Source organism: Ananas comosus, linkage group 3, assembly GCF_001540865.1.
Source record: "Ananas comosus cultivar F153 linkage group 3, ASM154086v1, whole genome shotgun sequence".
NCBI lineage: Eukaryota > Viridiplantae > Streptophyta > Magnoliopsida > Poales > Bromeliaceae > Ananas > Ananas comosus.
In genome coordinates this window covers 678,212-692,877 of record NC_033623.1, presented here as the reverse complement: position 1 = coordinate 692,877, position 14,666 = coordinate 678,212, and the positions used below count along the sequence as shown (strand labels likewise).

General features: G+C 35.4%; 2 protein-coding genes across 3 annotated transcripts; both read right to left on the bottom strand.

Annotated features, from left to right (window-relative positions):
- LOC109708111 lies at positions 267–3,012 on the bottom strand. 2 transcript variants are annotated; one of them, XM_020229713.1, is made up of 2 exons: positions 2,701–3,012; positions 267–1,037 (listed from the first exon to the last, which is right to left on the bottom strand). In XM_020229713.1, exons 1-2 carry the CDS (start codon positions 2,965–2,967, stop codon positions 492–494), a joined length of 813 nt encoding a protein of 270 aa, XP_020085302.1. In that variant the 5' UTR covers positions 2,968–3,012; the 3' UTR covers positions 267–491. The 2 variants fall into 2 exon arrangements, with proteins under 2 accessions (XP_020085302.1, XP_020085303.1); XM_020229714.1 differs by having other exon boundaries at positions 267–1,034.
- LOC109707919 (cytochrome P450 86B1) lies at positions 8,312–12,860 on the bottom strand. The gene is made up of 3 exons (XM_020229460.1): positions 12,364–12,860; positions 11,265–12,109; positions 8,312–9,003 (listed from the first exon to the last, which is right to left on the bottom strand). The coding sequence occupies exons 1-3, from the start codon at positions 12,833–12,835 to the stop codon at positions 8,614–8,616; spliced, it is 1,707 nt and encodes a 568-aa protein (XP_020085049.1). The 5' UTR covers positions 12,836–12,860; the 3' UTR covers positions 8,312–8,613.

The following is a 14,666-nucleotide window of genomic DNA, read 5'->3' as shown; positions in this document are numbered from 1 at the left end:
TTACTTAGTCGGATGCATTCTAAGTTTACTAAATATAACAACAAAAAATTTTATTTTTTGTGAACACTGTTTTACTAGATGAAACTAGGGAATTCATTAACTAATGATGACTAATAACTTAAGTAATGAATCTCTAGCTAGCTAATTCCTTTTAGAAAAATAACTTAAATTCAAAATGATTAAATATATAGTTTAAAATAAACAGTTACCTCAATCGAAAAAAAAAAGAAAAAGAAAACCAGTTGAACCAGATAATTCCAATTCCAGGGAGTCTCTCTTATGTTATTATTTTGTTAATTTTCGATTACATATTTACATGTATATATATAACCTTTTACATATTTGTGAACCTATTTGTTGATTTGTCTCAGCCTCTCAATCACAACATCTTGTAATAAAAATATACATTAGCCAAAAATGCAACAATATTGAGCCAAAAACAAATAAGAGAAAAAAATATAATTAAAAACTGCGTAACTCAGAAGTAATAGTCATGCGTGCGACGAGAGCGAGCTTGCCATCGGTGGCCGCCGCGGGTCTCGCTCAAGAAAACCCTTCAACACCACCATTTTCTTGTACTCCTCGGAGTCGACGTCTGCGATCGCCGCTTTGCTATTCGTTTCGCTTGTCATAGTACTACTACTACTACCGGTCGCCGACTCCGGCAACCTAAACCGCGGCAGCACGTAGAACCACGCAGCCATGCAGAACACCGCGCATAGCCGGCCGCACAGCAGCATCACCGCGAGCACCACCGCGAGCACGGGGAGGCCCGCGGAGGCGTCGAGCTCTCCGCAAAACCCTAACTTCTCATACAGCCGATATAGACGTCGTCCGCCGTGCTCCGGTGAGGTGCGATGGCTCGTCGTCAGCATCCGGGCATGGACCGGGTCCACCATGCTGTACAGCAGCGAGGGCTCACTGTTTCCGGCGGTGCACCTGGATGCCACGTGGTGGACCGGGCGCATTGTTCGGTCCACGGTGGCGTGGACCGGGTCTTTTGGATCCTGTTGTTGTTGGCGCTGGTGTTGGTTCTTCTATTACAAACAATGAAGATTTAGTCAAATTTAGGACTAGTCAAAGGCTTTGTCTCTTTTTTTTTTTTCTTTTATTTTTTACTAAAAATATTTTTATGTGATGCAATTATGAATAAAACAAGATTATGAGACACACACTAAGATCCACAAATCTCATACACCTGTGAGAAATCGTTGCGTACACCTAGTGCGTCTAAAGAGCTAGAGACGCAGATTTAAGTTAAATAAAAAAATTAAATAAAATTATGAGCGAACTTTTAGTGTCTTCAACTCTAAATAATATGAAAAAAAATGTTCTTTTCTAAATGCTTAATCTATAACAGTATCTTTAATATTTATATTCAAAATCTCATCCCCATTGTAACGCAACAAATTTTACAATCAAGTGACAGATTTATTAAATTTAATTATTGTTCACAGATTTCTCTAAACCAAATTAAATAAATGTTTAACGAATCCAAGTAATATTGGCTAGAAGATTAGTATTATTTTTCTTTTCAAATAGAAAAAGAGACGTTACTCAGCACAATAACCAGATTGAAATGTATAAAATAAAATGGATGGATAGAAGAGTGCAGTACGTGCATGAATGCGTCTGCGTCTGCGTCTGCGGGGCAACAATTTCTCGACCCCGCTTGCTTTTCAACGTCTTTCTCAAAATCCTTTAGAGAATTTTTCTTTCACCCCCCATTTTCCTTTTTTTTTCTTGTTAAAAAAAAAAAAAACGAAGGGCTTATCGTTTTCAAATTTTCCATAAATAGAAGGGAAATGAACTCTAACATCTTTCACACGTGAGCAAACATGCTTTTTCTCTCTCTCTCTCTCTCTCTCTCTCTCTCTCTCTCTCACACACACACACACACACACAAAACTTGAGAAGCTTCTTATTCAATTTTATTGATTTTTTGAAAAGATTTTATATTGAAATAGGCATTTAAGGCACGAATTCGGGATGAATTGTACACCTCACTAAACTGTCTCAGTGAGAACTGATTGAGGAGACTTTTAATAAATTTCCGCTCAGCATAGCCAATCAAATCACGAGATTCTAAATACAAATTTTATCAGATTTTTTTTTGCTTTGTTAAATATTTTTTTATATAATTTAAGCCATGATTCTGAACTTATTTAAAAGTACAAATATAGATATATACACAGAACGATTAAATATAAAAAATAAAATATTTAGACTAAAAGTTTTAATTATTTCTTACAAACAAAACCAATGCTTTAATTTCAAACGAATTTATCCGATATCATTTTACTTGTAAATTATAGTATTATATTTAAATAAGAATATGCTTCCAATTAATTGATTCGAGATTGTAATCTAAGGATGGATGGATTAATTATAATTTACTACCATAAAGCATAATTCGTAATTTAATTAACACAACCTATAATTATTTTCTAAAACTACTAGCTAAATCTAATATATAACAATAAATCAGAGAAAATCAAAATGCAATTAAAAAGCATAAAATTAATCAAATAAAAATTAGTTAAAGGCGATCACCACGAACACCAATAGAAATTTAATCGGTGGAAAAGAAAAATTAATAAATTTTGCACTCGTAGCATGAAATTATATGAAATAATTATTTTCCATAAAAGTTTAAGCTACTAAAGAATAATTTTTTTCATATTTATATTCAACTCGCACCTTACGAGACCTTTCGAAGAATCTCCTCCACCGTGCGGTTCCCCTGCCGCGCGTTGCAGCCACCGCCGCCGCGTTTTCCGCTGGCACGGTGCGCTTTGTCCGCCGCAGCCTCGACCGCCACCACGGCGACGATCCCCACCGCGAAACCGAGCTCGAGCTCGACGGTTTCGAGGTAACCTTATCCGACGAATCACAAAAACATGAGATAAAACTCCAGGCCGAAGAATGCAATCCCGAACCGTAACCGCGTTTCGATACAGTATGCATATGAGAGAAGAGAATAGAGTTTTTTTTTTTCTTTTTCTCCTTTTTTTTTTTTTTTTTTGTTCTTGTTTTAACACAAGGATTTGCTCCTCTTAATAAAGGAGGAAAAAGAATGAGAGAGAATTAATATGGGGGTTAAATTAGTTGTTATTATGGTGAGATAATATAACTAAAGAACAATTAATTAAGTAGTTGGTGGAGGGAACTCATGACTTGTTGTAACTAAAAAGAGAAGAGTGAGAATAAATTAAATAGTAATTAATTAAAAAAATTGAGGGGTTTAAGATTATTATTTGCTCACTTTGAAAATAATTATTTAATAATTTTTAGCATGTAATAAGAGTGGGACGCGAGTTCGATGATGTGAGATAAACTAAATTACATAATTTAAAATTAAAATAAAATGTTTAGCTATATCTAATATCTTACCTTTGAAAGATCCTCTTTGCAAATAACTGTTTAGAGTAATTTTTTTTTTATAAACCAAATTATTATTTTTTAAATATAAAAATTTTAAAATATTTGCATGTAACAATCAGGTTACATGTATAAAAACCTTTTATTTTGCATCTGAGTACCTCAATACTTGTATTTAAATAAGTTAAAGGTCGATTTGGCTATTTAATGGTATATTTTTTAAAGAACATAATGCCAATATATTTCACTAATTTTTTGGTAGCTTTTGGATAATTGGATTGATCCAATTAGTGTAACATTTGTATAATATTCTTTATACTATATTATACTAATATATTTGATTTTTATTCTCCACTAATTTTTTTTTTTAAAAAAATTGTAACGCGAGATTCTCATCACTCCATCCAACTGTTTTATGCCCATCAACTCCCACATTAATTCCATGCTCTCCACATTTTAATTAAGAAAAAAAATACACCAAATTGTCACGTGAATTCCACGTGAATTTGACTCCCCGTTTACACGGCATCGAACTGAATATTTCTACAAGATATTAATTCCCCACAATTAAAACATGTCATATTTAATTTGATCACCATAAACAAATTACATGTTGGAGTATAAAACTATAATAAAAAAAAAAAGTTACATCTAAGCTCAGTTTGGAGTTACGCTGATTAAGTGCGATGTAAAAGTATTCTATTAATTTTTTCTGCAAAAGATATCACGTTGTAGTTATAAAGTGATTCCATTATAACATAGGAAAAACAAAAAAGCTTGTATATATGTATATATATTATTCCACATACCAACTCTTTTAAATGTGTAATATATAATAAACAATTAATATGTGATCATGTATGAGTGAGAAAATCTAATCTATATATACAACAACTAACCCGTGACTTAATTACTCCATTTGACGTGCAACATTCAACAAATTCAATTTAAATTATAACTATCTATACAGATAAAGTTGACCGCATAAATAATTAAATTTGAATCTAATTAATTAATTAATTCAATGGTGTAGCGTTGACAACTTCCTTCTTAATTAGTTACTTTAATTATTTTGCTAAAAATTTAATAATAAGATGCTATAAGATACATATATATATATAATGACAAATATATATATATATATATATATATAAATATAAAATATGTACGTTGTATATATAATATTCTAGAAGATTATCCTCTCAACGTACGCATGCATGTTTACGTGCCAATGCAATCCACCGTTCAATTAGCTTCACTAAATCACTACCGTCCATTTACATGCAATATATGGAGGACACCTTTGTTGTAATACGTAGTAATTAATTACTTCTAATTAATTTGTGGATATATGTACCTGTGCATCATTTGGTCATGTTGTTCGATTCTCTATATTTTAATTAAGCAATGTTGTACGTGAAACTGTAGATTAAATAAATTTGAAAATTTTGTTTAATTTATTGAAGTGGAGTTTAAATAGGCAAAAATGTATAGAACTTATCTGAATTATGGATCATTTTGATGCCGATATCCAACTTTTTGAAAATTTTAATTTACTATCCAGTTTTCCAGTTTGTTTTATTTGAGTCAGTCAATTGTACTGTAAAATATTGTTGATCGAGTCAAATCAAACAAATTGAAAAATTAGATAATAAAATCAAAATTTTAAAAGGTTGAGTAGGTAGCCGGTTCAAAATGCCCTATAACTTAGATCGGCATAGTTTATTAACTATTAATTGACAGCGAATAGTTAAGTATTAAAGTGATCAATTTGGTCGTAATGCAATAGATTAGTGCGGATGTATTTTTAGTGTATTGCTACAGATACTCCAAAATGTTTTTTTTTTAGCTATTTAGAGTCCGGCTACTATACTCTTATGAGTACGATCGCCTCGTACTTATAATTGTTTTTGATGATAGAGCTTCTGAATCGACGATCATACCGTTAAACATTATCTAGAGCATTTATAAACGTTTAGAAACAAATTTTATAATTTTTTCATCATTTACTTACGATCTAAGGGTCACAAAATTGACAATTTTTAATAGCCGTATGGAATATTTGCTAGTTTAATGTATAAAGAATCAAAACAATTGAATTTGATAGAAATTCTATTCACTACATAGATAAAGATTAATAACTCAATCTTAAATTGAAATGATTCAATCATCTATTTTTAAGACGTCGTTCGATTTTGATCATTCATTTTATACCCGCTTGATGATTTTTCTATAATTTCGAAAATTACGAAATTTATTTTCTAAAATTTCAAAATACTCTAGTCATTTTTAATGGTGTGGATCGTCGATTTGAAAGCCCAATATCGAAATAACTATATAATACGAAGGGCTCTATACTTCTAGAGTATAGTAGCCTACTTAACTATTTATATGTATAATTATATATTATTTATATATATTATTTATATATAATATAATTATTATATAATATATAGAGTGCATTGGTATGCTTATGGAATAAGCACGGACGCGCTCCGTACTTTCTATTGTTTTGTAGTCGGACTTTCAAATCGACGACCGGACTTCGTAGATTGATCTAGAGTATTTGAAGTATCTAGAAAATAAATTTTGCGATTTTTCGATATCATTTGCCTAGTGATCGAAGTGGCTCAAAATCAACGGCTGAAAATAAAAATCTTACAAAATATGATGATATGACATTAAAATTTTAGATCAAAATTATTGATCTTGTTTTATATGGTATAAAGAATTTTCTATCAAAATTTCATGCGATTTGGATATTTCTACACCGTTAAACTTGCAACCGGCTCACCACGGCCGTTAAAATTATTGATTTTGAGCCCCTTCGATCATTAGGCACACGATATCGAAAAATCACAAAATTTATTTTTTAGATACTTCAAATACTCTAGATCAACTCTAACGGAGCCGATCGTCGATTCGAAAGTCCGAACATCGAAAACAAAGTGGAAGCACGGAGGGCTCCGTGCTTCCATAAGCATACCAGCCTACTCTCTCTCTATATATATATATATATATATATATATATAATAGAGAGTTTTGATTGATTTATACATGTGATTAAAATATGAGACTCTAATTGGAACCATTCACCTATTTTTGGTCAAAACATACAAAATCTTAAATGTTTTTTTTATTTTAAAAGAGAGAAAAATAAGGTGCACTTGTGCAAAGTCAATTTTGGTACTGTATTTGTGAATTAATACATGATGTCGTATTCTTTTATTAGAATTTATGATTTAAGCAACTTTGATCAACATAGCCTTAATTAATTGACATTGAATCTCAATTTGTTGGGGCATTTTTGAGTTCCTTTAGACCCCTCGAATATTAATCATTATCAATTGTCACCTAAAGTTGAAAATTGCAACCTTACAAATTTTCACATTTCTTCAAGAAATGTTAGCAGGTGTACATTTTTTTTTTTTTTATACCTTTGGCATTTATTTTTTTTTATCAACACAAACCTGCAGATTATTTTTTCTTTTTTTTTTTTCGTGCAAAGAATTATCTTTTTTTACTCTTATTGTACTAGAAGTTTTATAAAACTTGCTGCTGTTTTTTTTTTTTTTTTGAGAGATCGGTAGCACGCTACCCGCTTCGTTTATTTCATTTAGAAATAAACTTAGCTAGAAATGTGAATCAACTAGGATTCGAACTTGGGTCTCGGGTACCAACCACCAAGCCCTTTGCCATATGCTCTAGGGACGGTCGGTAAAAACTTGCTGCTGTTAAAAGCAATTTTATAGGACCAAATAGACTTTTGGTTGAGTAGGAATTTTCATAAAGTTGTTATTTGAATAGAATTGTCACTAGAACAGAATTATGTTAATTATAAGAACATATTTTTAAAATATTTTTGTGTAAGTGTTTCATTTATGTCAATTTTTTTTTAAAAAAAATCCACTAAGGTCTAAATATGAAGCTCAATTCAATCAAAATCAAAAAGTTTCTCTACTCAATCAACTCCATTCAGTCTACTCGGCCCAATTACAAATAGAAAAGCAAAAAAAAAGAAAGAAAAATTGATTACCATCTCTCCTTCTCCTCCTCCGCCGCCGCAGTCGACGAGATAGGGTTTTGACGGCTGGAGTTCGACCGCGAGAATCTCGTAGGAACCGTAGAGGGCTACGATCGTCACGTGTCTCTTCGCCATAGGTCGCTGGAGGAGTGGGTGTCAAATATCAAGACGGATCCACAGATAGCGATTCCACAGATAGCAACACTTTAAAAAAGTGTCGATAATTTAATCAGCAATACTTTTTTTGAGCTGTATCGACATTTATAAATGATGCTATACATTGTTTTTGTTGTAGTGTGTTATATATTAACAAGCGTCAACTTAGTTCTATTTAAAGTTATTTTAGATCGATCTCGCGGGACATGTGTGTTTTATGGCGTAGATTATGAAACAATATTTCTTAACTTCAGAAAAACATAAGCTAACCATTTAGAAAACATTAAAAAATAATTTTTATAGAGATGAGAAGCTAAAATAAAATAAGCTTTCGAAGTAAACAGGGCCCAACAGGGTTTGGGCTTCGATAACAAAATACTACAACGGCCCATATTTGAGCTCATAATGGGCCCAACACGGTCCATCTCTCTCTCTCTCTCTCTCTCTCTCTCTCTCTCTCTCTCTCTCTCTCTCTCTCTCTCTCTCTCTCTCTCTCTCTCTTTATTTATTTATTTTTTCCTTGCATTCATTAATTTATACATTGGAGAAGAGTTATTTCTATGATTGTTAAGGAACAAAGCATTAGAATGTTGGATATTTATGAGGAAAAGTGAAAAGAAATTTAGAAAAAGCAACAGCTTAATTGATGTAATTTTTAATCTCGCATTAATTTAATTTCCTATTACTTTTTTTGCCTCGCATTAAAGCAGCATGATAAAGTGAAAATAAAACTCAACCTCATTCAAACACTTAAAAATGTAGGGAAGTGAATCATGGACATGTACATATATGCACATATCTCAACTCACTTTATTTCGCTTTGTTCCTATTATATATACTATTTCAACTTCATTATACATTACACCAAGTCATATATGAATAACCAAACAAAAAACAAAACCAGGAGAAACAGTGCAGAGTTTAAAGAATCCACATATAACTGCTGCATCAACCTTTTCACATACCATCTCCAAATGCAGCTCCCATATACCTTAGAATAGTTCAAGTATAAACTATGACCCTGATCAACATTAACCCTTTTCGCGCCCCTTCTATGTTTCGAGAAGCGTTGCGTCGTCTCTTTTGTGGAGGTTCACCTTGAGCCCGTATTTCATGTACATGGTCAAGGCGATCTTCGGGGCGATCGGGTGGTTCTCGACCACCTTGACATGGTACCGATAGAGAATGGAGGCCGCAGCGAATTTCATCTGATAGTAGGCAAAATCCTTTCCCAGGCACAGACGTGGGCCGCCGTTGAATGCGGTGAACTTGTAAGCGGACTCGCTCATGAAGCGACCGTCCTTGAGCCACCGCTCGGGCTTGTAGTCGCGACAGTCGCTCCCCCAAATGCTCTCCATTCGCCCCATCGAGTACATCGCGTAAATGACCTTTGTTCCTTTCTTCAGCACTGTGCCATCAGGGAATACCTCATCCTCCACAACCTGTTTGAAACACATGCAAATGTACATATATTGTGATTATGTGAAAATTTTGTTACAAAAAAAAAAGAAGAAGAAACTTTGAATAGCCACTTAATTCAAACATAAGGAGTTAGTATATAGTGTTCATTAGTTGTGATTTGGTGAGTAAGATATCTAATTTGTTTACATGTAAGGCAAAGTTGAGGTCAACCTAATTAAGATCAAATATTTATTTGGCTTTAATTAATGTGATTAGTAGGTGAATCATGCTAAAGAGTAGCTTATAAGCAGGTGAATCCAGGTGACCTACCTATATGGCTACTAGATTTTATCACACCATCTTTTAACCTACAGGGCCCACTAGAGTGAATGGACCATGCACCAACTACAAAAATTGTTGAGGAGGTAAACTAATACAATTGGAGCAAAGCATGTAACCCTAATTAAACATACATATCTTGCTATATAAATATTGGAATGGGATCCAAAGTCTTTGGCTATGAGAATGAGAAAAGTGAAATATCGTGTGAATTGTAACACAAGAAACTACTTATGTGAATGACAAGATCAAGTTTGGTCAATATCTTGTGATATGGCCATAAGAAAAGTTTTAGGACCTTACTGGGGACCAAAGAGCAAAAAAAATCCTATGTATATCTTTGAAAAGGAAAGGGAGTACAAAAGAAATTGACATGTTCTGTTATTTAGCAGAACAGTTGTTGGATATATATCAATCAAGGTGAAAATATGTGGACACACCCTCAAGCTGGGTTACTTTAAAATAAGCCCTGAACTTAATTTAACTCCCTTTTGGACACTTTACCTATCTACATATGAAGGAACTAAAAAAGAAAAGTAGGAAATTAAATGCAAACTATAAATGCAAACTATAAATGAACTCCTTAATTAAACCACTCACTTATTAGGTTCATTAGCCAAACACAAAGACACAGATTGGTTCCCAATTATAGCATTAAAAAGAGGAAAAATAAGTTCCCAATGAACTCACATGATTAGTGTTGTCATACATAGATAAGTGAGAAATGCTAGATAATGGTATCATTAAGGACAAGTTAGTTCCAACTACCATCAATGCAAATTTACTCCCAAACTCGAAATCCTCATGCCCTTTTGAATAATAGTGTTACTGGTCTCTAATAATTAATTAATCAAGTATATATATATATATTAATTTTATCTATACTACCTAATAAATAGCTAAAAGGTAGACATAAAACCTATATTTTGCATGCACATATTAAATGTTTCCACACGCATATATACAAGCTCCTAAAACATGAATCGCTCACTTGTAATTTTTTTAAAACATGAAATAATACACGTATTATGTACACTTCAGAACATATATAGTAGGTATAATAATATTTACTTATATACGTAGTATGTCATGTTTTTGGGCCTAGGGCTTCCACCAGCGTATTGTTTTTTTTTTTTTTTTTTTTTTTTTTTTTTTTTTTTTGCGAGAGATAGTAGTACGCTATCCGCTTCGTTTATTTCATTTAGAAATAAACTTATGGTGGAAATTGAATCAACTAGATTAGGGGGTTTAGCGGTGGAATAAGGATTTGATTCCATCCATTTTCTTTGAATAAAAAAAAAATGTGGAACACTAATTTCCACTTTAATAGGCTATTCTAGAATAGCTTGTTAAGAGGTGGGAATACTTTCCACCCACGGTGGAACACCAAACAAGCTGGATAACCAGCTTGTTCCACGGTGAAGAGAGAGAGAAGAGGAGAGAGAGAGAGAATCTTTTAATTTATTATAAAATTTAAATTTTGTAAGTTAAAAAATTAATTTTGTATTTGATATTTTTGTATTTTTAAATTAAAATTTCATCTTAAATTTAAAGTTTAAAATTTAAAATTTTATTTTTTTAAATTTGTAAATTTGAGATTTTAAAATTTTCAAATTTTAAAGTTTATAGTTTAAATTCTAAAATATAAATATAAAATATAAAAATTTAAATTCTAATGTAAAGAAAGGGATAATATTATTATTTTTATTTATGAGTACCCAATTTAATTCTTATTTCATCTTACCTAATTAAATGCTATTTTTTTTATTCGCAGGAATAACTCAATTTTTCATTCAAACGCAAAATTGATTTAATCCTCGCTTATATCTCAATTTATATATATCCCTGAAATAGTCATTTTTTGTTTATCTCCGAACCAAACGATATCTAAGCTTTTAATGGTTAAAAAGTTGATAGTAAACACTATTTCTATACTATCAATAGTATGCAGGCGTATGTATACCTCCTTGTGATCCACCGGAACCGACGGGTACAGCCGGAGAGCCTCCGACAGCGCGGCCTGCAGATACTCCATCCTCTTCACCTCCTCGGGCCGAAACACCAACTCCCCCTCCTCTCCCCCTTCATCTGCGTCCGCCGCGGCAGCGGTCGGCGACCGCTCCTTCACGATCTTCCTCAGCTCGGCCACGATGCTCGCCTCGACCTCCGGGTACTTGTTCAGCAGCCAGAAGAACCACGCCAGCGCCACCGATGAGGTGTCGCGGCCGGCCAGTATGAAGTTGACGCAGATGTCGCGCAGGAACTTGTCGGAGAACTCGCGCCCGTCCTCGTCGCGCTGCCTCATGAACGTCGTGAGCAGGTCCGACCTCGCGCCGCCCCGTGACGCGTCAAGCTGCAGCTCCTTCTTGCGCGTGCGGATCACCTCGTACGCGAACTCGTCGACGCGCTTCAGTGACCGGGCGAGGCGCCGCTCGTTGCCGAGGTTGGCGAGGCGGAACGCCTTCCAGATGGCGGTCGGGGTGAGGAAGCGGATGATGGTGGCCTCCGTCGCGTCCTCGAACGCACGAGCGAAGGGGATGTCCGGTAGCCCCAGCTGCAGGCAGCCCGGGTCGATGCCGAACGCGATCATGCACACGTTGTCGAAGGTCAGCCGGAGCAGCACGTTCTGCAGGTCCACGGCCGTCCTGCTCTCGTGCGCCTCGTCGAGCACCGGCAGGAGCCTCTTGTGGACCAGCTCGTAGAGGGTGCTCACCGTCATCGAGCGGAACTCCGCCGAGTGGAACTCCAGGCTCGCAGCCTTTCGTTGGCGGCGCCACGTCTCGTCGTCCGCACCGAAGATTCCGTCGCCTACGGTTTCAGCATGAAAGTATAAAAAATACCGTTCTTTCATAACTTAAAATCGAAAGCTGTTTTATTTATCGACACTATTGACGAGAGAGTGGGCCGAGTATTGTAGAACTGAATGACCTTGCTGTCTCACTCTATATAGCTAGATTTATTTGTTAAATAACTGAAGTGTGTAGTGCGGTATTTTTTTCTCAAAAAAAAGAAAGAAAGAAAGAAAGCTGTTTTATGTTCTCTAACAGTTTAAGTTTGAGCACCTAGGAGGTCGCGCACGGTGTTGCGGAAGTAGGGGCCCTTAGGGAAGCTGGAGAATTTGGTCTTGAGGAGGTGCTCCAAGTTGCGGGGGTCGGCGGTGACGACACACTGGAGGTTGGTGAACCACGGCCCGCGGAAGGTGAATGTGCCGCCCTGCTCGTCGAGCACGCGGGTCACCCACTCGTACATGTCGTCACGGAGGGCGAGGAGAAGCGACGGGAGCATGCCGACCACCGGCCACACCGCCAGGCCGTGGCTCTTGCGCTGGCGCAGCGAGTGAATTGTTACGAAGATCGCGAGGGCGAGAAGGATCTCGACTGTCTGAATCTCCGGCAGGAGCCGGAGTAAGCTGTAGCTGGCCATGCTAGAGGCTGCAGCGGCGGTCGTCGCGCCTTCGCCATCGGAGAGGGCGGTTTGGTTCGCTGAGTCCATGGTGTCAGTGAAGTAGTGAAGAGGAGAGGACAAGTACTGCATGAGAGTTGGATGTGAGGGTTTGTTAGGGGGGNACTTCTAGTTATAGGGGTGTAAAGTGATGGGAGAATTTTCTAGTGGGGCCGTTTTTATTTGGTGAGCTGAAATTATTTTGGTGTTAAAGAACTCTATGGAAAAACCCTAGAATTGGACCAAACAATATACTTTAAAAAAGTTGAGTGTAGTTTAGGGTTTTTGGGGCACTTTGACTAGTGGGTCCCTTGGGAAGGGGAGGGGGAGGTGAGGAGGATGAGGGGTGGGTGGCGTTAGAAGAGTGAGGATGAAAAGGATGGACCAAAATTGGTGTGGCTAATGGGGTGTTGGCCAAACACATCTGCCTCAAGCTTGTCTCCTTCCCCACCCCCTCCTCTTACTTGATTGTGTTCTCATGAATAATGGAGTTTCACCACTTAGGGTTTATGTGGGTGGGGAGTGCAATTAATGGAGGTTTATGATAGATTTAAATGGAATAGATTAGTGTTTGTTTAAGGGTGAGAGTGTTCCTCAAGTAACCAATTCCACTAACAAAAGTAATTAGCTAATGGTTTCATCTACAAGCCATGTGCCCATAATCTTACATGATCAGATCTAGTTAATTAGGATATTCTGATTGTTATATATGAGTTTGAAAAAGAAACAATTTTCATTTTGCTATAGACATGCATCTTTTTGAGAAAACCATCAATTAGGCATAGTATCAATGGTAGTGGTTGTAAGAATTACCATAAATTTGGCTAATTAATGGGCCAAGCCCAAGCCAGATCCCCCGGCACTATGGCCCATTTAGTGCTAGGCCCATTTAAGCCCATTGGCGCATACAGGGTATCACGCATGGTAAGAGAGTTCGATGGAAAAATATCCGATTTGTCGTGTAGAGTGTTCACACAATTTGATTATTATATGATATATATCTATGGTGCAACTAGAACATTGAAAAGCACATTGTTCGATATATATACTTTCGCTCCGACTTTTTCTAGTCAATATATAGCTACTCAGAACTTAATACGAAGTGGACACTCAAAAATCACCATTAATTTATCTTCCAATCCCAACTAAATACAATGCATATTAGTTTGCTGAACTATACATTGAGATCCACATACATAACGCTCTTATAAGATGTATATAATTAGTGGAACTTGTATGTTATATAATGTGTTTTCCTTCTTTTCTTTTTCATTTTTTGTGTAACAAGTACAAGATTAATTACCACTGTTATATATGTTTATTACTATTGTATTAATTTTCATTAGAATATTGTGGTACCATGAAATTGGCATATATATGCTGATATGCATATTGGCCCTTTGCGTGGGCATTTAATTATTTATATTAAAATAACATGTATATGACAAGCCCATAGATGTGACTCAGAAGAGAGTAACTGATTCCATAACCAAATTCTTTTAATTTGACCCGTTCCTTGCATGCCCAATTGATTTGTGATTAAAGTCCTTAAATACTTAGGTTACTTGTGGGTAAATTCATCTTGTGGAAGTGATCTAGAGGCTTCACTTTCCACATTACTAACTTATGTAATGTTTGGGTAATGTAATTAGTCAACAAATTAATCAATTCAACATGGAACTAGTCTTAGATATCAGCTAAGAGTTTTCTTTTTCTTGGCTTTTTTCTTTTTAATTTTTTTCCCTTGTGGTTGGGCTATCACTGTCACATATTACTTGTTAGTTTTAGTAGTAGTGCTGGAGCTTGTAAAGCAACATACGGTTACGTATAGCATAAGCATATATATACATGATGTTTATGAGAAAAGAAAAGCCAAATTAAGATGTAATTAATGTACATAATCAACCTAGAATGTGTTTGACCT

Coding starts and splice junctions, on each gene's coding strand:
- LOC109707919 (XM_020229460.1), bottom strand. CDS start 12,835: ATGCAGTACTTGTCCTCTCCTCTTCACTACTTCACTGACACCATGGAC. Junction 12,110..12,363: donor CACCGTGCGCGACCTCCTAG/GTGCTCAAACTT, acceptor CTGAAACCGTAG/GCGACGGAATCTTCGGTGCG. Junction 9,004..11,264: donor TTCCGGTGGATCACAAGGAG/GTATACATACGC, acceptor TGTTTCAAACAG/GTTGTGGAGGATGAGGTATT.
- LOC109708111 (XM_020229713.1), bottom strand. CDS start 2,967: ATGCATACTGTATCGAAACGCGGTTACGGTTCGGGATTGCATTCTTCG. Junction 1,038..2,700: donor TCTTCGAAAGGTCTCGTAAG/GTGCGAGTTGAA, acceptor TGTTTGTAATAG/AAGAACCAACACCAGCGCCA.